The sequence below is a fragment of the Garra rufa genome, chromosome 18, assembly GCF_049309525.1.
Source record: "Garra rufa chromosome 18, GarRuf1.0, whole genome shotgun sequence".
NCBI lineage: Eukaryota > Metazoa > Chordata > Actinopteri > Cypriniformes > Cyprinidae > Garra > Garra rufa.
In genome coordinates, this window is record NC_133378.1 from 28,081,981 (window position 1) to 28,107,869 (window position 25,889).

At 34.9% G+C, this 25,889-nt stretch overlaps 1 protein-coding gene across 2 annotated transcripts in view; it reads right to left on the reverse strand.

The window, feature by feature from the left end:
• The window catches only part of ctnnbip1 (catenin, beta interacting protein 1), a 33,094-nt gene that overhangs the window by 2,463 nt on the left and 4,742 nt on the right, over positions 1-25,889 (reverse strand). Inside the window, exons 2-3 of one of the 2 annotated variants that reach the window (XM_073823401.1) lie at positions 20,324-20,441; positions 19,358-19,448 (exon numbers count right to left, since the gene is read on the reverse strand). In XM_073823401.1, the coding sequence (XP_073679502.1) occupies positions 19,358-19,448; positions 20,324-20,419 (187 nt within the window). In that variant the 5' untranslated portion in view covers positions 20,420-20,441. The remainder of the gene's footprint in view (positions 1-19,357; positions 19,449-20,323; positions 20,442-25,889) is intronic. The other variant, XM_073823402.1, reaches the window with a different exon arrangement.

Sequence of the window (25,889 nt, forward strand, 5' to 3'; positions counted from 1 at the left end):
AGAGGATTGCAACTAAAATTTTGGAGGGTTACAGCTGTCAGAAATTAGTAGGAAGTATATAGGCCCTTGTTTTGAATGACTTCAGCACATCTGCTCAGAAACCCTTTATAGCTTCAAGGAACTGCTTTACCGGCTTTGCAGTTTGATGGAGACATTGTCTTACATGAAAATTGCAGACTGAATGGGAGATGCTTGCATGTCACTGAAGGAGGTTCTGACAAACATTTGCATTCAACCTGCCATGTAACTGTATAAGAGGCCCACCTACTGCTGCAGAAAACATCCCTCAAACCATTAGACTATTTTTTTTTACCCTTCACAAACTTCTTTTTTACTTTTCTACTCACTTTGGCTTCAGTCTTTCCTCAGTTTCCTATCAGACTCAAATAAATTAAACTTGCTCTCATCACTAAAGTGAACTTTAAACCAGTTCTCTTCTCTCCACACAACATGTTCCTCAGCAAAGGTGAGCTTAGCTTTTTGATTCTCTCTGCTGATGAGAGGTTTGGTCACTGCAGAGTGCGCTTTCAGTCTGCCTTCTCTTAAACATGCAGATGCCCTGTTTAGCACTGCAATTCCAGCTGCAGTGCTGAACCCATTCCCCATTGAGAGTATGTGCATTATCCTGTCTTCTTGTGCATTTGTCTTATGTGGATGACCAGCCTTTTTGGAGGACTTAAATGATTTTTTGTCATTGTAAAACAGCAATATTCTAGAAATCACAGATTTGGAATGACTAACTTTTCTTGCGGTGGCTGAAGGTATCACCCCTTTGGCCTTCATCTGGACAACCTGCTGTTGCAGGGTTTCAGTCATCTTGCAATCTCAGTAAAAACTGGAGGAATGCTGCCAGTTAAATAGGCTTTGTCATATAATTAAGTGCCAGATTAACGCCAATAACTTGGAGGTATCTAATCATCTCAAATTTTGATCTTTGAGTTCTTTTTCAAATATCTCAGTTAAGGTTTTTATACTGTGCTTCAGAATACACTTAATTTATGAAACATGCTTTAAAAAACTGCACTTCTACTCATGTCAGGAGTTCAATGCACATTTCGTTAAATGCTTGTCCATGAAAGATAAGTCTATACCTTCTTTATTTGGACCAATAAGTGTCTCTGAACCACAACCTGTAAGTATGATTAATACGTTATGCGTACATTTTCAATTGAGTGCTCAAAATATAAAGTTTTTTGTGCTAATAAGTAATGCATACCTAGTGCAGCTTTATGTTTCCAGGTAAACCACAATATTACTGTCTTACTAAAACAGTTCTGATAATTTGCTTTGAACCCACTATTTCCTAAGTATGTGTTGATTAATGTAGACTGCCGTTGTTCTAATTACTTCGTTTTAATAATAAAGAATGTAGACATATTTGTGTTTACAAAGTTAGTCATAAGTTAGTCACCGTATCCACTATTATTGTTTTGTAAAGTGTTTACAGTTCAGCAGCTGAACTTTAGCTGTGGGTATGATTTGCTTGCATTGTATACAGAAAGACCAATCACAACAGACTTAGCCAGCTGACCAATCAGAGCAGAGTAGACTTATGGAAGGGAGGGGTTTACAAACTTTAAGCTCAGAACAGCTTCAAACAAGCTTAAATGCATATAAACCTGTTGTAGAAGACTCCAATACAATATTAGAACAATTTAAAATACCATATGTGACCCTGGACCACAAAACCAGTCATAAGGTTAAATTTTACAAAACTGAGATGTATACAGCATATGAAAGCTCAATAAATAAGCTTTCTATTGATGTATAGTTTGTTAGGATAGGACAATATTCGGCCGAGATACAACTATTTGAAGATCTGGAATCTGAGGGTGCAAAAAAAATCAAAATACTGAGAAAATCACCTTTAAAGTTGTCCAAATTGAGCTCTTAACAATGCATATTACTAATCAAAAATTACATTTTGATATGTTTATAGTAGGAATTTTACAAAAAATCTTCATGGAACATGATCTTTACTTCATATCCTAATGATTTTTGGCATAAAAGAAAAATCAATAATTTTGACCCATACAATGTATTTTTGGCTATTACTACAAATATACCCCAGCGACTTAAGACTGGTTTTGTGGTCCAGGGTCACATATGACCTGCTCTTGAAAGTAACTTCTTTAGTCAAAAATGGAAGAATTCATGATCTGAGAAGATGACTTATTTCAAGACTATTCGTACTGCACGTTAGAAAATAAACATAGCCACTCTCCAGGCTATTATCCTTACATAACAGCTTTATTAGGCAAGGAAAATGTAATCTTCACAACAGAGCAAATTATGTGAGCCTGTCTAATGGCACCAAACATTATTATAATGGCTGAAGAGCAAACAGGCTGCGTGGTATGTAATTAAACTCAGACAGTGCCTTACAAGTGTCTGCCTTACAAATACTCCACTTAGAAAAATTACAGTAACACTGAGGTAAATAAAAAACAATAATAATCTAGGGCTGTGTTCTGAATGGAGGCATACTGCGCAGTATACACCGAATACTTATACAACAAATTATTTTTCAAATAGTATGCAAAACATGAAACGGTAAACATTTAGAATAGTACAATGTACATCTGTTGTTCATTTAATTCTAACATTTTTCCATTAGATTTATTTTGTATTTTTACTCAAAGTAAAAATGTCTTGCTGACATTCTGATAAAATAATGAGAATGGGTTCAAATCATACTGAATGCATGAATGGCTGAAATGATTACATTTAAACATGTAAAGGCATTATGGAAAATTGTAGTGGGTCATTCAGTACATATAGTAAGCAGCACTATGCTATTTCTAACAATGTCAAGGTATCTAAAGTCTTTAGCGATTTCTTTAAACAGTACTGACCCTACTGACTCCTCAAATCAATATTTCACACAATCATACTCCTGCTGCCCTGACCTCTGACCTGAAGTGCTGTGGAGATGGATGTTCACAGTCCCTCATAACATGTCCATTCATAAGAGTCAAACTAGATCATATTAATAATGAACACAGAGCAGACACCTATAGCCCTCAGTTTGCTCACATAAACAGCTTAACGTCAGGGTCAAATCAGCATCTGCTTTTGTCGCACGTGGCAAGAGACACAACACCCGCAGTATCAACCACTGCTTGGGGTTTTCTGTGCCACACTGATAAGAAATGCATCTAAAAGCCTCCATAAACCAAATCTACTAGTGTCTGTATCTGAAAACAAACACTGCAAGAGATGTCCTTTAAAGACATGAAAATGTCACCAGAGGATTGCGGGAAGTCTGCAGGCGTTTGTGATTTCAGTCAGGTTCGGGGCAGATTCTCAGCGAGGGAAGGCGCTAATCAATTCCAATCCTGAATTAACGATCCCGCCAGGGGAAGGAAAACAAACCCTTGCAAACCAGGTAAACAGGATTTGTAGGTCCAGCTGTCCCAAGATGAACACGGATTAATAAGAATACCACAAATGTGTAAACACAACATAAACAGCAAAACTTTGAGCTCTGGCTGGATTATTGTGAAGGTCATAGAGGAATTGTTGCATAGGAAGTGCTGATGTGTCTAGGTGATGCAACCTTATATATTACATGTTTGGCATTCTTTAGTTATGGAGCTAATTTTTTATTCTAAACTGGTTTGAAAGAAAGTAGTGTTTTGACTGTCCTAGTCAAAGCTTGATAAGCAGAACGTCGGCATGTTAATTTCCTCTGCCTTTCATGTACTTGAACTCTTAAAATCAAACACACTACCTCCTCTACATAAAATGACCAGTTTAATTTTCCAGGACTTTAAGATACTCTAACTGTCAAAATGCAAAAGACACGCACTCGACATCAAAGGTGCTCTTTGTACTTCACTGAAGGCCAGTGGATTTTGATGATGCTCTTTACTTAAGACTTTCATGTAGAGTTTTGCAATGCTAGGATATTTTATCCCAAACTTATCTGTACTAAAAAAGAAATACTGAAAAGTAGGGCCGCATGACTTCCGCGATGCGGACAACACAGACGCAATTGCAGAATCCAGTCATAAAAATGGAATTTACTGTATGACGCAGAATGTCACGGAATTTGCCAAATTTTGGATGGGTAAATCAAAAGTAGGTCAGTACACTTAAATCAAAATGCAATATGGACTAGTCACCATAATTTTAAATCTGCAAAAATACTATTTAAATATGAATCCGGCATGTTCTGCGAGTCTCTCTGTGAATAAATGATGAAGACGCAAGGTTTCGTTTACTACAGACATACTGATGAGTTTTTTCAGTCTCTGCAGCCTCAATATAAAAGTACACAAACACATAATCTCTAGAACTGCTCTGAGAGGCACTTTAAGAGCATTTTACCATTTCTTGAGAAAAACTAACATCATATTATATAGAAACAGAAACTTAAAGGATTTCACAGCAGCCCGTCAAAATAAAAGAAATATATTACTTAATGTAATGATAGTACTACTACTAATACAATTTTTGAAACATTATTTTTTAAAGGAATATATACCAGAAATATGATTTACCAAAATTTATTTAGCAGGAAAATACACAACAAAAGAAAGAAAGAAAATACTGTATTGACCCACATATAAGACAATGTTTTTTTTCTTGGAAGTACATCTCAAAATATCTCTTATATTCAGGGTCGAAAGTTTGACATATCAATAAGACGCCAAATACGCATAAAACAAGTGTGACAAGAAGTATGTAATGACACTTCGTGTTTACAACTGTGACAATGAGCACTTATCAGGATCAACTAAACGCTGGAATCTTTAAAATAGGTCTGAGAGTATTACACGCCGGTCTGTTATTGTGATTTGAAGATTTCACTTCTACTGTTAATGAGATTTTGGTAGGCTACTATGAAATGGATAGCCTAATTGTTATATAAGTCAGATGGGCTACCTGTTAATTTTATGGTATATCAAAAAGTGTATATTTTTTTAAATGTGACTGTTGGCACATTTTACCAGTTTTTACTATACTTTCAAAACAAATTCAAATAGAAAAACTATGCAAAATGAAAACAATTGAAGAAAAAAATGTTTGTTTTTTCTTAATAAAACTCAAGATTTCGTTTTCAAAAGGTACATATTGAAAAAGGGGGGTTGTCTTATATTCTTAATAATACTGTAATTTATTTTATATGAAATAAATTAATTGTTGATGTTCATGATTAATAAAATTTATTGAAACCATTAAAATAGAATACAGAAAATTAATACAGAATATTAAAAAATTAATAGGGCCTTAAAAATGTCTTTTTTGTTGAACGTTTAATAAATTGCTGTTAAATATTGTAAATATTGTAAATATTTCATGGTTTCAATTAATTAGACATGCCTTCTGATGAATAAAATGTAATTTTACCAATTAAACAGTCTAGAAAAAAAATAGGAAAAATAAAATGGAAAACATGAAATTTGGAACAAACACACAAAAAAAGGAAAAGAATTAAATGGATTTCATATTATCCTAGAAAAGTACTGCACTGAAAATCACAAACCCCTCAAATTATAAACAAATGCTGTACGCGGCAAGAATAAAGAGAACAAAAAACTTCCGAATCATGAAAAATCCATTATAATTTTGGCATTTTGTTGGACTGTTGAATATTAATATATTAAGTAATCTGAATTATTCATATTTAGGGAGATTTGTCAAATACAGTTGGTAAGACTGAGACTGCTAATGAAAATGCAAATAGAACACAAAATGTTTAATTATAAATGATATTATTACCAAAACAATACAACTGAAAAGTACAGTTGAAAATTTCTTATTACATAAACATCTTAGTATTAAGTATGTTGCCTTTTGTCCTAATAAAACAAAGAATATATTTTTTCGGATCTCTTGAATTCTAAAAGTGTAAATAATTATGGAAATAAACAAATAAATAAAAAAATAAAAGGCTAATCTTTTATTAGGAACGCCATCTTATGTTAACATTCAAATAACAATACTCTTATTAACAATCTTAAAGGGATAGTTTATCTAAAAATGAAAAATCAGTCATTAATTACTCACCCGCGTGTCCTTCCAAACCCCTTAGACCTTCGTTCATCTTCAGAACACAAATTAAGATATTTTTGAAGAAATCTGAGAGCTTTCTGACCTTTATGGGTGCTTTCACACCTGCCTTATTTAGTTCGGTTGAATCGCACTAGAGTTCGTTTTCCCTGTTGGTGCGGTTCGTTTGGGCAGGTGTGAATATAGCAATCGCACTCGAGTGCGCACCAAAAGCGGACCAAAGAAGCGTACCGAGACCTGCCTGAAGAGGTGGTCTCGGTACGCTTTCAAACGAACACTGGAGCGGTTCGTTTATGGTGAGAACATGAACCGAACTTGAACAGACCCAACCGCAAAAAGTACTGCACCTTTTTGGACTAATCCAGCTGCCGTAGTCTGCTGCGCTGTTCATTATGGGATGAGGACAAGTATTTGTTGACAGTTAGCGCTTTAGCAACATAGCCCCTTGACAGCTCGCGGACAAACTTGGAGTTGTGAGGAGGTGCGGAGCCTCATAAATTTGGTCTGATGATCATATAGGTCCCAACTTTCAAAAACTCACAAGAACATCACAATCTTTCTCATTGTTTAAGGTGCCGTTCACATGTCGCGCCTAAAAACGCGTGGAAAGCTTGCGCTCCAGTGGCGTCTGCCGTTGCTAAGCAACCATGACCTGCGCTCTCCATAAATACGCTAAGTTTCAGCAAAGGATAAATGGATTTTTCAGCATTAAAAATCGCTTGCAGTAGCTCTGCTATTATATTTATTAAAAAATGTTTATTCCTGTATAAGTTGTTCCTCCAACTTGCCAGTGCTTTCAATGTTATTAAGGGAAAGGATGAAGCTGATTGGTTGGTTCATGTCACATGACCTGCGGTGTGCTTGCAGCATCCTGAAAAGTTGAGATGTTTTTACCTCGATGCGGCGCGTTCGCGAATTGAAAAAACGTGCCTAACAGTTTAGAAAATACGTTCAATACACTGATCTATATAATTCTCTATTATAGATCAGTGGTTCAATGACACGATCTGGCCAACGAGTGATGTGGATGTTGTCACATGACTGCATTTTGGTTCGTTTCAACTGGTTCGGACCAGAGCAATCAGTGTGGTGTGAAAAGGACCCAAAACGGCAGAAAAATGCTACAATGTATCATTTGTTGCCCTTGGTCCGGACCAAATGAACCGAACCACAGATGTGAAAGCACCCTATGACATGTTAAAGTCCACATTATGGTACTCTTGTGAGCACGCATTGAAAACTGACACGGAAGAGAAGAAACTGAGTAAAGTCACTATTTTTTAGGGCTGCAACTAACGACTATTTTAATAGTCGACTAGTCACCGACTATTGAAACGATTAGTCGACTAATCGGATAATTATTCAATTTTTCTCAAATTTAGCATGAGATTGCTTTAATTATGTGGAAAATTATAGTAAACACAAGAAAGAAGGGGGTACTTCAATAAAAGATGCATATTTTGCTGCTGATAGGCCAATTCATACTAAAAGTAAATAAAAATGCCCTGTCTAAAACCAATTAGGCACAGTGCTCGGTCAGTACAGACATAAATGCATAATTTAAGAAACTCTATAATTTTTTTAATGGACAGGCACTTGTTTTATAAGAAAAAATAAATTAAAATCAAGTAAACATTTTCTTCCTGTAAACCATCAGCAGCAATAAAACAGTAAACAAAAATGTATATCCAAAACAAAACGTATTGGCTTCCATGTTATTTAAATCTTACCGAGGCCAGCTAAACTCCGTTTCATTCAACTGTCCGACGTGCTTTCTCTTTAAATGTTCGTGCATCACAAAGGTGCTGCCCTGATGCGCAAGGACTGCTTTACAAACCATGCAGGTAATATTTTAATTCGCCGTAGCAGGCTAAAATGCTCCCAAACTTTACTCCTGTTTCATACATACTCAGTCTGCAGTGCGTCTACAGTCCGTGTGCGTTACGTATGCGGTGCAGAAGAAGCACAGACTCGTTTTGCTTTCACACAGAACGCGTTTGCAGTCCGTACATTGTGAACGTTCTAATCCGTTAACATGGGTGTGGAAAAAAAAAAACGCACTGCAGACGCAGTATGTGTGAAACGGGCGTGTTTTGGTACGCGCAGCTGCTGCGTTGGACGCCGCCATTTCTGTATGTTATCGCTCATCATATAAGCTGCGTATGTGCGACTCTCGGCAGAAAGATGCCTCACTCGGTTGTCTGGCGACAACATCGACAATGAAATTCATTGTCGACTATTTCTATTATCGATTTTTGTCGACAACGTCGACGAATCGTTGCAGCCCTACTATTTTTGGTTTCTTTTTTGCAAAAAACTATTCTTGTCACTTCATAAAATTATGGTTGAACCACTGATGTCAGTGCACTATTTTATCAATGTTCTTACTACCTTTCTGGGCCTTGAATGTGGTAGTTGCTTTGCTGTCTACGCAGGGTCAGAAAGCTTTTGATCAAAAATATCTTACTTTGTGTTCTGAAGATCTTACGGGTTTGGAACGACCTGGGGGTGAGTAATTTTTGGATAAACTGTCCCTTTAAGTAGACAGGAACAGAAACAAAACAGAAACATTAACACAGAGAGCTTCAGACAAGGGTGTTAGCACCTTACTGAAAACAGTGAAGGTTCACACCCTGTTCACAAGCTGCATGCCGCCTGATTCTACCAAAAATACGTCTAAATTCAGTCTTTCTGATGCTTTAGCTTACACCAGAATAAAAGCATCACAGAACTGTATTTTTATCCTTTTTAGGAAATATCTCTGCACAACAAGCTGAAACAGCAACAAAAAAATACACCCAAATTACACACCTTAAAATAGTAAAGACTGTACAGACAGTAAACATGACGCAAACCCAAAGAAAACCAAAGTGTGATGATGAAAATGAGACTGCGGCTACTAAACCATCAACAGCATGTCTTTGATCGTGTATCATCTTAGGGTTGCATAATGCTTGCGTAACGGCCCGATCATGGTAAGGAGGGGTCAAAGACAAGGACGAGGCTTTATAACCACTGACAGGCTGCTCTCCAAATCCTCACAGTTAAACTGAATGGGCGTTTAAGCGGAAAGGAGGATGGAGAGAACGTGGAGGAAAATGTCCCTCTCTATCTTCCGGCTGACTTCGTTATGGTGGAGCCACTCCCTGCGACGCACGCTGTGTCAGAGGAGTACAAGCCAACGCGCCGTAGACGTCAGAGCCCTCATGAGTTGTCGCCTAGCAACAGCTCAGAATCAGATTGCATCACAATCTGGGAGGCAGCAAACACCTATGAACAAACAGCAGCTGTCTGCCTCCCTGTATCAACGCCGCTCTCCAATACTGCCCTGTTCAAACTCCAACAACAATACACTCAGCGTAATCCATAATCATATTAAAAAAAACACCTGTGGTCTGTACTGAAGGGACTGCGGTTTTAATTGTGAAGGGGTGATCTCTGATACTTACTTTAGACTAAATAATTAGATGTACAACATGCTCTAATTCATGAACATGCCATAAAGGTTCAATCGGTTATTTTTACCCCACTTAAAAAAAAATTTAAACAAAGAAATAAGAATAGATTTTTTTAAATCACTCACAGTAAATGGATATAATATAATATAATAATAGGGAAAAAATAAAGGAAAAAAGCCACCAAACAAAATAATAATTAATTAAAAAAACTATAAAGATCTATTTCTACAATTGCATTAAACACCAACATCAGTAATAATAGTATTATTATTCTAAGGGTTAAAAAAAAACTAAAAATTAATAGCATACTATTAATAAAATTAATATAATGTAAATTAATTAAATATAATCTAAAACCGCAAAAAAAAAGTTAATAAAAAAATAAATCTATTTCTACAATGGCATTAAACACTGACATTAATTATAGCATTATTAATATATAAAATATATATAAAAATATATAAAGATTATTTCTACAATGGTAACACTGATATATTGTATTATATTATTATATTCTGTTGTATTTTACATGGTGTGAGTTGCCTCTCAATGGAAAAATATTACATAATATGATATAATATGATATAATATAATATCATACAATATAAGCTGTTATTTTATACGGTGTGAGTTGCCCCTCCATGAGAGAAAAAAAAAATACAAAAATTAAAATACAAAAATAAAGAAAGTGAAAAAAAAAAAAAGACTTAAATAACAAAAAGACACTTAAAAAAAACTAAATGAACCTAAATTCAAAGTGAAAAAATATAAAGATCTATTTCTACAATGGCATTAACACTGAGATTAATAATAATAATAGTTTTATTAATATATGGTTTCCCAAACCTGTAACCTAAATTATTTATCCAGAGTATAAAACAAAACATTTAAAAATGCAGTGAATTTTACATCTTTGGATGTTTAATATGTCAGATTTTATTTTTGTGATTATATTTTAATAAACATTAAAATAAAAAATTTAAAAATTAAAATATATTTTATTAAGCATTGGATTTTTTTTTTTATTTATAGAATCTTTTTACATGATTTCAAAAATGTTTCTATTATTATTATTATTACAGAGATAACGCAATAAAAATAATTATGTAAATCATTCTACATAATCATTTACACATAATAATATAATATAATATAATATAAATATAATATATATATATATAATATAATATAATATAATATAATATAATACTAAATAAAAACTTTTTTTATTTTGCATGGTTTTAAATTGTATGGATTTTTGTATGGATTGCAATTCTGACTTTTTCTCGCAAATGCATTATAAAGTCCAATTTTGAGGTGGAAAAAGACTGATATGTTCCCAGAATTGCGAGTTTATATCCAACAATTCTGACTTGCAAAGAAAAGTCAGAATTGCAAGATGTACACTTGCAAAAAATTGAAAAAATTGTCAAAGAAAAAAAAAAAAAAAAAAAAAAAAATCAAAAAAAAAAAAATCACCCTTTTTTTCAGTGGAGAAAAAAAGAGACTAAAAAAAAAAAGATAGGGGAAAAAACTGAAAAGACACTAAACATAAAAAAAAATGTAAAAATCTAAATTATTTTTTTTTTAAATATAAATATCCATTTCTACAATGGCATTAAACACTAACAAACACTTACTGAATGCACCTTTAAATCAACATCCCTCAGTATGATTCAAGGGAAAATTAAAAAAAACTTTAACAGCTATAGTAAAACAGACTGTTTAACCCACACATACAAATCATCTGATTATAGCAATAACACACTGTAATAATGGAGCAGACGGGGCACACTTCTAAGGGCACACACTTAAAAAGATAATTGCATGCAGATCACGGCTGAGGAGTTGAGATAGCAGATATGGTATTAGTGGGCCATTTCAGGAAGTGTGGTTTAAACATTGCCAGCAGTGATGGATCACGAGCAGCGAGCGTGTGTGGGACTGACACACAACCACACATACACCCCCACACCCTTCTGTGTGCATCACATAAGACACTTTTACATCTACAAAGACTCCAACCAGCCAAAATATGACTCACGATTCCATACACTATATAGTACACACATATAATATAATATTTTAAAGGGCACCTATTATGCCCTTTTTTACAAGATGAAATATTGGTCTTGGGTAGGGCTGTCGAATGCGATATTAAGCTCGATATGGCGTAGCTTGTCAGAGATTTACGTCTCTGTGTATCAATTGCCGCTCCAGCGGAACCTGAGCGGAACGCACGTGATGGAGATTTACTACTAATCAAAGCACCGGCTTCATTGACTAAACGCGCCTCACAATATTGTTCGATATATTGCACAGCCCTAGTCTTGGGTTTACTCAGAATGTGTCTGTGAAGTTTTAGCTCAAAATACCCCACAGATCATTTATGATGACATCTGGAAAATGTCATTTTTATGGCATGTCTTAAAAAAAGAGCTGTTTTGGTGTGTATCACTTTAAATGCAAATGAGCTGGATATTCCCGCCCCGTCTTTAGAAGAGGGCGTAGTGTATACATATCTGCTTTGTATACCTACAGCAATAAACAGATGGTAGAAGCAACATGACTGAGAGCAAAAGAAATGGCGTTTAGGTGTACATATGGAAAGCCAAACACACCGAAAGTGGGGCGAAACAGTGCGATGCTACAAGGCTGATCAATTAAAATACTTTGATAATGGATACACACAAATATGCTTAAAACATTAGCTAAGCACTATAACGTCATTATACTCACAAAGCAGTCTGGAGTGAAATGATTTGTGCAGACAAACAAATTTAGGTAGATTATGAGGTGCATTAAAAAAAATGAAAGTAATTCACTGCATCGTCTAATGGCGAAGTGGCTAAGATGTTGGGAGAAAATAAAAACTCTTTTACTCAGTCTCACATTCAAACAGTACATTGCTTAGGAGACATTGTTGACGTTACAGCTGCTCGAGTGCAGAGAAAATGGAGGACAGCATACAACTGAAGACAACTCACTGAGGGAAGAAACTATGGCAATGCAGGACTGTCAGTTAGTGGCTGTGGGCGGGGCCTAAACAATGTGATGTCACACTGCTTAGAGAATCAAAACCCCATGCCTAATGAGACCAGTTTGGTTTAATAGGAATTTAAAAATAAGGAGTTTCAGGGCTCTACGCTTACTTTTCTTTTTAGGAGCACAGCCAAAATTTCGGGAGCACCTTCTAATCAATAATTTAAAAATCTGATCAAAACTTTGCCTTCCCATTACAAGGTGATATTTGAAAGTGATTTACAGGGAAATTTTGTTTTTACCTTTGTAATGGTATTTTTGTTAACATTATTAAAAGTATGTCATATTTTATGTTAAATATTTTACAAATTATGTTTTTAAGCTTTTTAAATTTTCTAATTAAAACTACAGAATAACAAGTAGAATAAGAAAAAATTGCCAATCCAATGAAATCAGTATTAAAATGAATTTGTACTGCAAATGTGGCACAGAAGAACACAAAAGTGACTTGAAGGTATATTCTTCATATGTTTAATGAGGCTCAGAGGTGGCATGAGTGCAATCAAATTCATAAATTCATGTTGTGATTAATGTTTTAAATATAAAATGTTGAATACAGAAATATTAAATAATTTAAATAACTAAAAAGATACTTTGAAAATGAAACTAAAACTGCCAGTAGGTGGCGGCAAGTCACTGATTTAATTACTATTACTAATCATATCATTAATTTGATTCGCTCTAACAGCTAATTCATTCAGGAATAAAGCAAGTGACTGTCTTTTTAAATGGGAAATTGAATCACTGACTCACTCATAATCACTGTTCACTGTTCATTCATAAACGAAACACTGCTGTGTTTGAATGGAGACGCGCAGTGGCTCAGTCGTAACTTGTTTCAGACCATTTTAATGGCAAAATCAGACAGTGTTATAGTCATACAATGTAAGCCACTTAATATTAACTTGTTTATTTAACAGTTGTATTAAATCAATCTCATTTAACTCACTTAAATATCATTTAAATCTCACGCAATCTCACAAAGTTCCATTATAATCAACGAAGTTCTCTACATTGCACAATGAATCTGTTAATTACACTCTCTCTACACTTTGTTTATGAAAGGATTTGTGAGATATGTCTGTGATACATTACTTAACGTTGCAAAAACACACAAAACCTATGAAGCTCTCTTTAGTGCAAACACAAATATGCTGATCAGGACAGTTGTGCATGGTGCCCCTAAATATTTTTCATAGTCGCACGCACTAGCTTTCAGTCGTGAATGCCCTTAAAAAATAAAAAATAGATTACATTTCTCAAATATTGGGCTCTCAGTGTTACATTCTCCATTCCAAATGCCGAAACTTCCTTAAAGCAGGCTCTGTGGCTCATTAATTTGCTTATCGGGGGAAAGAGACTTTAAGACCATTACTACTGCAATTAGAAACGGGTCACAATCTGCACCAGGAGTAGAGGATAACGATGTGAACAGCAGGACGGCGACAGGCCGGTTTAATAACATCTACTGCAGTATTATGCTGTGCCAGTGGACCACCTAAAAACACACTGTTCATAGCTGGCAAACAAAACGATTGTAGTTACACAAAAACTGGACATATTTGGGCTAGGCTTAAAATACTAGCATCTGAGAGGAAATTAATCATGTAAACTGTTACGTTTTTTTACATGTATTAATTTTAGCTGCGTAGCTAAAGTAATTTATTCAAGCCATCATGAGGTCTATTTACAGAAGTAAAAATGGCTTGTAGTTTGCGCTGACTATGAGAAATTGGTGTTTTCTGTGTTATGGGCAATTGGTTTAGTGATGAAGGGTCTTAAATGCACTGTCTGTGTCGCATTGGTCCACTGATGGAGTGCATTCTGGGATTATACCGTCTGAGGATTATACCGGCAGACACAAGACAAAAGACTGTTGACTCGGCTGTGTCAGCCTAAAAGATGGATAATACACGACTAACTAATGCATAGCTTTGAACTCTAAAAGGGCAGGCACTTATACAACAAAGACAATAAAAGCTTGTAAGGGGAACGTAAAAAAGAGCAGCATCCTTTCAACCGCTGTCAAACTAGCAAGTGCAATGTTCTCACACCATCCGTCTGTAATTAACAATCCAGTTTGACTGAGGGTCCGCTAATGAGGCCTGTTCCTCTCCCTTATTCACACACCATCACGAAGTCCTTGTCCACCCCGTGCTCGCCACCCATTCCATCTCCATGGAAACTGTCTACTGTACATGCTCTGTTGTTCAGTCCCCAAGGGCTGCACAAAAAGGGTGGCAGGCTCTCTCACAGCCTCATTGTCGGCTTTGAGTCAACAATGAGGATCAGAGTTCAGCCGAGACCGGCAAGCTACTCGCACTTCTTTTGGCTCTGAATAAACTGAATAAATAAGCTTTCCACTGATTTATGGTTTGTTAGGACAGGACAATATTTGGTTGAGATACAACTATTTGAAAATCTTAGGGAGCAAAAAATGAAAATATTGAGAAAATCGCCTTTAAAGTTGTCAAAATGAAGTTCTTATGCATATTACTGCATCAGCATTAAGTTGATATATTGATATATTACAGTAGAAAATTTACAAAATATCTTCATAAAACATGACCTTTATTTAATATCCTGATGATTTTTGGCACAAAAAAAACTATAAAGTTGACCCATAGAATGTATTTTTGGCTATTGCTACAAATATACCTGTGCTACTTGAGACTGTTTTTTTGGTCCAGGGTCACATACCGGTTTTGGAAGTGAAAAAGAACACAATTTACAGTAAAAAATAAATAAATAAATAATAATAATAATAATAATAATATGTGAATTGAACTTCCCAGAATTCCCTGTTACATTTCATATTTGATGTTTTTTCATTTAAATAACTATGCTCCTTTGAGTTTTTCTTATCACTTATGTTCATTAGGTTTATGTGTTACATTTAATGTTGTTAAATTGATGTTTACTGCATTATTTCAGTATTGTGTGTTAGCATGATGGTGTTCAGTATTTGTGTAAATGACACAGCTGCTTCTGTATTTTTTATGATAAATTTCTAGCAACCACAGCTACCATTTTTTACTGTAAATTTTTACAGATTTGTATTTATTTATTTATTTATTTATTTTTAGGTGTGTGACCTAAATGATTTATCCTGAGTATAAAACAATATATCATGATTATTATATGAAACATTATGATAATTATATACATTATTAAAATTATATAACAATATACAATGCATTTTACAGCATCATTGCATGTTGAGCTTTTCAACTTTTAAAATCTTTATTATTACATTGTTAAAATATTACAAAGAAAAAATTCTACGTCAGAACACCGGCACCACAACATGTATGCGTCGTGAACATGTCAAAAACTGACATGGGAGAGAAGAAATTGTTTAATAAAGTTGTTAATTTTTTTTCTTTGTGCACAAGAAGTATTTTTGTAGCCTCATAAAATACGGTTGAACTACTGATGCCACATGGACTATTTTAACAGTGTTCCTATTACCTTTCTGGACCTTGAACGTGTCAGTGGCATTGGCGTCTATGTCAGAAAGCTCTTGGATTTTCATTTTATCAAAAATATCTTAATATTTGTTCCAAAGATGAACGAAGGTCTTACAAGTTTGGAACGAAATGAGGGTGAGTAATTAATGACAGAATTTTCATTTTTGGGTGAACTACCCCTTTAATGAGTTTGCTTGGCATGGTATGAAGCTTTGAGCTGGCTGAACTCTCCAAGTTCTCCTACGCCCACCGTCCTCCCCCAGACACCACCATCCAGTTTCATCCTCTAAACTTCAAGGCTTTAGATTTGATTAAAATTGCATTACAAAATTTAGAATATGTGTCTATGCTAATTAGCCAATTAGATGGTCCTGAATGCAAATTTGTTTAATCCGTAGACAAGTAAACAGGGCAAGTGGCAGGTTTGAAGCTTCTGAAGGAGTAAACATACAGATTTGCACAAATTTCTTTCCCAAAAAATAGAGAAAGAAAGAAAACAGTTCAACACAGAAGTGTTTATTCACATGTGAGAACAATAGCCAATGAGGTCAGTGGTCTATGACCAGAGTCTATTCTACGCACAAATGTGCCCAACACAAATGAACTCTTTTCATTAGACGGCTCTTGTTAACTGTACAGATAGCAGCCTTTTAATTTACTCCAGAAATCTGAGAGGCCTACAGATCAGTCATACCTTTATATATAAAGCATGTTTCTTTTTTGTAAGCATTATGAGAAACAAATATAGCCATATCTGCAGATATACTAGTCACCGGGTGACTCATTTTCCAAGGTGTTGGACGCAAACACAGGCATTCCTCCGAGACAGCTTGATACGTAAATAATTCATCCAACTGCAGTATAGCCTCCTGAGATGCGGCACTACTTTGCCTGATGTGAGGGGGAAAGCATTAGCATGTGTAGATCTGAAGTGCCATTCATTTGCACCATTACATTAGCTAAATCCTCAGATAGCTGTGTCGTGATCCTACATTATCCGTTTAATTTGTACTAAAATAAGTGACTACTACTAAACACATTCTCCAATTCACCTCTAGCATTTTTAGCACATGCTTTATTTAAGGGTTCACACAGATTGTACGCCAGAGAATGAGATGTCACAGTTTCTCCTAATGGAAACAGACTAATATTAGCGATACTCTCCAAACATATTCGTGGCGGTTGTGCATTAAAACAAAAGTTATTGTACTTCACCGTGTGTTGTTTATTAAGTGCATTCTCCCTTTCATCTCAACCTCATTATACTGCAGGAGACCACAAGCGTCTACTGATCGCTTTCATCTAAGGGCCGCCATTTACATTTCTTATTCTAGGAACATCACAACATCTTAAAAATCACTCATCAAAATGTTGGCTCATCAGCAATGGAACATTTCCTAATGTGAGAGCAAAGACACACAAAGCTTTGCACAAAAAGTAATTTGAGCTAGAAAAATCCCTGAAGTACAGCATACAATGACATCTACATCCATCTTTCTCCTGCTGCTGCATAATTTATGAAGATCCTTCTAAAAAGAGCACAGCATTGGTATCCTTGCCTAACATCTAGGCTCATATGCATATTTAATGAAAACAAAATGTGTGCTTCATTCTTTGATACACAGAGTTATTCACAACATTAACACTTCTATTTTCCCTTGTCAAAAAAACAACATGTGATCTCTATGACAAGGTGCTCAGTTAATGCATCTCATCACGGTTTCATTCTTACTACAGCATATAATACAACTAAGTGAGGTTATTTGACTTTAGATCTATAGATCAGCTGATCATCTGTTAAAAAGAGTAAATTACCTCACTCAAATACATTATGTACCATTTGAAATGCCTACCTGAAACATTTATGTTGTGCTAGCGCCCCCCTGTGGAACAAGCTACAGAACAATGCTGTTTTGCCCCAATTTTTTTCCCAGAATCTGCAAAATGTTAATTAATTTACCAAAATAAGAGGGATCATACAAAATGCATGTTATTTTTTATTTAGTAGTGACCTGAATAAGATATTTCACATAAAAGACATTTACATATAGTCCAGAAGAGAAAATAATAGCTGAATTTATAAAAATGACCCTATTCAAAAGTTTTCCATGTTGTTACCTGAATGATCTACAGCTGTGTTTTTTTGCTTAGTGTTAGTTGTTCACGAGTCCCTTGTTTGTCTTTACAGTTAAACTGCCTGCTGTTCTTCTGAAAAATCCTTCAGGTTCTACAAATTCTTCGTTTAATAGCATTTTTGTGTATTTGAACCCTATCCAACAATGACTATCATTTTGAGATCCATCTTTTCACACTGAGAACAACTCATATGCAACTATTATAGAAGATTCAAACACTCATCGATGCTTCAGAAGGTAAAACCATGCATTACGCCAGGGGTGAAAACTTGAAGATTTGAAGATGAGGGTAAATTTAACTTCGTTTGTCTTCTGGGAAACATGTAAATTATCTTCTGCTGTTTATGAAGGGCAGTACTAAATAAAAATATATAATATGTAGGCAAATTAAGAAATCTTCACACATCTTCATTCTGTTCAAAAGTTTACATTCCTGGCTCCTAATACATCGTTTTTCCTTCTGGAGCATCAGTGAGCATTTAAAGCATCTGTAATAGTTCCATTTGAGTCCCTTAGTTGTCCTCAGTGTGAAAAGATGGATCTTAAAATCATACAGTCATTGTTGGAAAGGGTTCAAATACAAAAAATGCTGAAAAACCTGAAGAATTTTTCTGAAGAACAGCAGGCAGTTTAACTGCTTAGACAAACAAGGGAAACAACTATCATTAAAAAACAAACAAACAAAAAAACAGCTGTGGATCATTCATGTAACAACACAGTATTAAGACTCAACTGTATGTAAACTTTTGAGCATGCTCATTTTTATAAATTCAACAGTTATTTTATTCTCTATTGTGAAAACTTATGTGAAATATCTTATTCAGGTCAGTACTAAATAAAAAAATAATGTGCATTTTGTATGATCGCTCTTATTTTGGTAATATAATTAACCAATAATTAAAATAATTATTTTGCAGATTTCTGAAAGGTGTATGTAAACTTTTGACTTCAACTGTGCATAACTATGTCAGTGCTTAATACATGGTAGCTTTTACAAAATTGTCCCAAGTTCAAATCCAATTTGTACATGATCTAGAGTCAACTTGCCCTATCATGAATGGCATTTTAATGACACCATTTCCAATTATAAATTAAACAACCAGGAAAGACAATAATCCTTCTAATCTTCCAATGTCCAGTTTGATAAGAACTACAGTACCTCAGAGAATAAATTTGTTCATGGTAAAGGGCGGAGGTTTGGCCTGTGGTATTCAGGCTGTAAATGTTGACTTACCCTGGTCAATAGGGTGCTGTGGCAACTGACTCATCTGACTGTGCACCACGCCTGCATAATTACGCAGAAACGCTTCCTCGTTTGGTGTCAGCTGTAATGGTGGGGACAAAAAAATATATATATTTGGCAATGAAAATCCATGCCATTGTCCAGTTAAGAATCACTTGATGAAAATTCTGACATTAATTACTCACCCTCATGTCGTTCCAAACCCCTAAGAATTTTGTTCATCTTCAGAAACACAAATTAAGATTTTTGATGAAATCCAAGAGCTAACTACCACATTCAAGGCTCAGAAAGGTAGTACTATTGTAAACGCACGTCAAAGACTGAGATGGAAGAGAAGAAATTGTGCGCACAAAGAAATATTCTTGACTTGTCGCTTAAAATCACGGTTGAACCACTGATGTCACATGGACTATTAATAATGACCTTACTACCTTTCTGGGCCTTGAACATGTCAGTTATGTTGCTTTCTTTGCAAGGTCAGAAAGCTACTGGATTTCACTACAAATATCTTTATTTGTGTTCTAAAGATGAACTAAGGTCTTACGGGTTTGGAACGACATAAAGGTGATTAATGACAGAAATTACATTTTTGAGTGAACTACCCCTTTAAAACGCCACTTAACTGTCAAAAGCTACATCAATTTAAAGGAACAATGAAATGGTTACCAAATTCAAAACAACAGACATTATTATTAAATAAAAAATTCAGGTTATTCTAAAGAATAAGTCAATCTTTCAATAAAATGTAACCAAGATTGTGCAGCTGAGCTGAGTGAAAATAATATTAAGCAATGACATCTAATTTAATTCTGACAGAAAAATTCATGTCCTGCTCACATTATTTCGCACAGAACACTCGAAAATGTGTCACATCAGTTATGTTAAAAGTGAATGCAATTTCAAGTCGTCTTTAAAGCACATCAAAAGATGTCTTATTCTCAATGGTCTGACACTTACATTTGATCCCATTTTCTTGAGCATGAGCAGCACCCGCACCTTCTGCTGGATGTACATCTCCTCAGGAGACTTGCCAGGGGCTTCCTCTCGGTTCATCCCCCCTGCTCCTGACGCACTGCTGAGCAAACACACACAGAGTAAGAGAGTTTTCAATTACTCATAACCCAAATTTTATTTTCAGAACTTGTGAGTTGAATATATTCCTACTTGGGTTTCATGCAAATTTTGCAAAATATATGATGCACGGGGGCCTAGATGTGTGAATCAGACCTAAATGTAACTTCAGTGAACATTTCCATTAGATTTACAGTGATTGCTAAAATTATTAAGTCAGTTATTTCCATCTTTTGCTGTCATGTGTCTGTAAGAAATATCAGTTTACATTTCCAAACATTAATTTTGCCTTCAATTGTAATAATCCAGTGAGAGTTTTGTTTGCACAAGGAGTCTGACAACAGCCAGTGCTCCACACAGAGATCTGATCTGATCTCATCATGACGCACAGACTAAATCCAGAAGAACTGTGGCAACGTCTCTAAGATGCTTCAAGAGACCTACCTGCAAAGCTACCTGAAAAACTATGCGCAAGTGCACCTATGGGCAAAAGCTGCTTTAAACACAAAGGATGGTCACACCAAATGTTGATTTCATTTAGTTAATAGAAGTTAACTGATAAAGAAAATCTAATTATGACATTATTTTTGACAGCACCCTCATTTTACAGCATTTTTACACAAGTGCCTAACACTTTTAACAGTACTGTAGCTATGCAAGTAGGTTTCTTCAAGCATATTGGAGACATTGCCACAGTTCTTTTCTCAGTTTGTTCTGTTTTTTCATGTCATTCCAGACAAACTGCATGATGATGATATCAGATCAGATCTCTGTGTGGAGCACTGGCTGTTGTCCGACTCCTTGTGCAAACAAAAATCTCATTGGAATATTACAATTAATGGCAAAATGAATGTTTGGAAATGTAAACTGATATTTCCTACGAACATCACTACAGCAAAAGATAGAAATAACTTACTTTATTTTTTAGCTGGTGAAAATACTAGTGTTCTAATAATTTTAGCCAACACTGTATATAAACTAATAGGGATGTAACGGTATTGTAAATACCGTCGTACCGCAATAGCAAATTTTTTCGATACTACCGTGGTCGCATGACTCGATAAAACCATAGGTCTTCTAAGAAAAGTTTGCTCAGGCGAATGGAGCGAACGGGAGGTAGCGGGAACTACAATTCCCATCAGCCAGGTGTGGCCGTCATCCTTTGCGGTCTGTTGCCCGCCGCTCCCTTGAACGTCAAGTTCATTTTATTTTCGATATAGCGACAGATCACAATAGAAGTCATTTAAGGTTATCTTTCCTATAGAACAGGTCTATACATTGTTCTTTTATTAACCAAACTAAATTGCCTTATGTTACTTATCTTATTTACACGAAAGCATGTCATTTCTGTCTCTACACTGTCACCCGTTTACAATGTCTCCTCTGCGAAAACAAGGACTGGATCGCGGACTTAATTCATAAAAAACGAATTTACTATAGCGCGAAATGCCACGGAATTAGTCGATTATTGGATTAAAAAAATCAAAAGTTGGTCTGTCACTTAATTCAAATCGCGATATGGACTAGTGTCTGTGAAAACTGAAATGCAGAAAGATCGTTTTAATATGAATCATGCATGTTCCGTTTGCCTCTGTGTGTATGAATGGAGAAGACACTTTTTTTTTTTTACTACACTCATACTGAAGCACGCGTGATTTTTGGCCTTTTCATCTCACATGAACAGATAGACTCAATCTCCATAGCTACTGTGAGTGTCACTTTTACAGTTTCATTTGAGAAAACTAGCATCATATCATACTGTACACATAGAAACTTCACGGCAACCTGTCAAAATAAAAGTACTATTTAACATGAAACAGAACAATATTAGTCTTGTATTACTTTTGTACAGTATAATGAAGGTGTTTATTTATTCCTATTTAACAATATATATATTTATGAAAATAAATATTACAACAAGATTAACCACTTAATTGAAGAACAAAAATTATTATTTAAACTGAATATAATTTTTTTTTTCCATTTATTGATTTTTAACCTTTGTTTGCCAAAAATTAAAAAGGCTTTATTTTGCATTTGATTAAAAATAAATGTTTATGCTTTGATTTGATTATCAGAAAAATAAAAACACACAAGAATTTCTAAAAAAAAAAAAAAAAAGCAAAAGATTGTAGAGCCCTATTGTTCAAAATGTTAAAACAGAGAGGTTTGGACTTATTTTTCCACTCAATTGAATGTTTTCGTTATTTCACAAAGTAGGCTAAAGTACTGCGAAAAAAAGTAACGTGGTTAAATGGTTTAATAATTTTTTGTTATTAAAATTGAAAAATTGAAGTTCCTGTTTCAAAGTTTAAAGATAGATGGCTAATTTGTATGCCATTGATATGTTCAGTGTTCATGTAAACTGTTTAATAAACACTTCTGGCACTTTTTTCGAGTCTCTTCATTATTATTTTTTTTCCTGTAAATGATTCAATAAATACCGTACCGTGCCATTCATACCGAGGTATTACCGTACCGTGAAGTTTTGATACCGTTACATCCCTATAAACTAAACAACATTATATTGAAGAAAACCCATTAGCAGTATGCAATCAGGCAATATATTTGGCTTAAAAAAAAAAAAGAAACTCATCGTAACCTTTGCTGAATGCAGAAAGCGTCTAATTAAGCAGAATGACAGTGTGTGAAGTCTGAACACACTTCAGATCATGGAGCAGGTTGACAGCATCATAAATGGCCCTCATGCATATTTAATGGCAGATCTAACCGTGCTCCCAGCTTTCCCTCATCTTGCACATTTCCTAATGACCTATTTTCAAACTTACACTCCATGTGAAACATTTAAAAGACCTTGAGGAGGAAAAAAAACATAATCAGAGAAAAAAGGCACAAGACAGTGAATTTGCAAAATGATCTGATGCCTCAAATGTTATTTTCCAGAAAACAGCATCAAGACACAAACAAAGAAACAGGCTGCAGTAATACCATCTAATCCATAATCAATGCAATAATGCATCTCATGCGGAGGGAAAAAAAACAGATGTGAGGGAGGAAGTACATCACCCACAGAACGAAGCAAAATGAATGGCATCAAATATATTCTGGGGGTTTTGTGAATGTGTCAGAGTGAATCCTTTGGCGACATCCAGCCTGTGATGTCTCACGCCCTCTTATCTGCACAAAGAGCCTCTAATACATGTTGACAGCTTGTTTGATGTGGGGTTAGCCTATATTTAATTGAAAAGCTGGTTCAACCCTTCGTTTCATGATGGATGCGTTTGTCTGGCTTTGACTTTAAGAATGACAGTACCTCCCCATGGCCAATCTGACATGTTAACAGCTTAAATTTCTGAAGGCACTTAACGTAAGCCAGAAAGGCGTTTAAGACAAAGTGATATAGTAACGGGCAACGCTGGCAAAATAACTAACCCAGATTTCCTCTACAGTCACAGACTCATCAGTCACCAAAGGGCCGTGGCATCAAAAGGGCTTCATATTCAATAAAGCATGCACTTTATTCTGCTGCGTCTCGCTGGCAGCCGTGGGGGGATGAGGAGTGCTCGCAGATGAAAGACACAAGAGGGACCGGAGCGTCAGCTCGGCAGCTCTGTGACACCAGGCACACCTTCAGGGGGGAGACGGCTCGCTCTCCCTTTCTCGCTTTTGATCATGACTGTCCTTCCTGCTGGAGGCGAGACAGGCCAGACAGCAGGCAGACTCACTGCAGCTCAACTCTGCCGCAAACATCCATGAAAAGCTGGTGCATAACAACACACCTACTTCATCCTTCTAAGACTGTGGGTATGAATCTCTAAAAAATGCCCCATAATCTTTCAGGGCTTTAGATGTGTAGCACACTGCGGTTCGGGAGCAGGTGTTTTGTTTGAGCAAGTCTGCAGATTTCATAATGTGTGGATGACAGAGCACAAATAAAAAAAAAAAAAAGCAAATCATTATTAAAATCATTTATCATGAACAAAATGCTCACTGCATAACGTAAAATAAACTACACCTAAATACACAAACAATATATATGTGACCCTGGACCACAAAACTAGACGTAAGGGTAATTTCTTTAAAACTGAAATCTATACATCATCTGAAAGCTGAATATATAAGCTTTGGAAAAAAAAAATCAAAATATTGAGAAAATCGCCTTTAAAGTCCAAAAGAAGTTCTTGCAAATGCATATTACTAATCAAAAATTAAGTTTTGATACATTTACTTTAGGAAATTTACAGTATTTTCATGGAAAATAATCTTTACTTAATATCCTAATGATTTTTGGCATAAAAGAAAAATCAATAATTTTGACCCATTCAATGTATTTTTGGCTATTGCTACAAATTTACTCATGCTACTTAAGACTTTAAGTTTTAGGTTTTACATTGAGTGATCCAGGGTCACTTATCTTTTTTTATATACATTTTTACATTTAGGAAAATCTAATTTGGAGGTTATAGATGCACAACACTAGAAATCTGGCTATATAAAAACCTACTTATAGATGTTTTGCCAAATTCAGAATTTTCTAGATTTCGGTTTTGAAATATTCATCAAAAAGCCTGTTTAATTAATTTAAATCATGTAACATACACAATTTACAGCAATTTTTTTAAAAGACTGACAAAAATAAATTTAAGGCCCTATGAAATATGTTTTATTTTTTTCTCAAATGGATTTCTTTTTACAAAATTCTGTGTTTTCCATTAATTAGATTTCATTTTAATGGTTTTATTACATTTGAATAATCAAAAACATCTCTAATCAATTGATTTTATTAAGCATAAATTAATTTATTACTATTTTAGTAAAATCTGCCAAATTGGCGATACTTAGATGTAAACAACAGCATGATTGTGAATACGTTGTTCTGCTAATTCATGCGGCAATATTTAGACAAACTAAAGTCAATAGGTGGTAAAGATACATGTGAGCAGTATTAATTAAGATTAATATCAGCCTAATATTTCACCTACCTGACTGTTTACATTCAGTGCCACCAATATGTCCGATTAATGACGGGTTGTAAAAACACTTCATATGATATGACAATAGTTTTTCTCACATTACGTTCATGTGTATATGTTAAACACTACACTACATTTTTATTTTTAATAATCCTTAAAATATTTTAAAAAAAAGAATGACCATATAAATAACAATAATATAAAATAAATATAAATAAAATATTTATGTCTTTCAGGGATATACTGTAGAATTTCCTGTACAATTCCTATATTTGTTCTGTTATAAACCATATATGATTTTTAATCAGGTTTCAATAGTGCTAAACAGTTATCAAACAGTGTATATATTTCACACACACTCCTGAACAAACTCCAGCAGCATGTTACCTAAAACTACACCGAGAGATTCTATGAAAAAACACTGATCTAATCAGTGTTAATGCCACCAGATGTCATTTTAGACTTTTCCTGATTTCACGGTGGAAGATGTCAAATCATGTGGCGATGGGCTAAATATA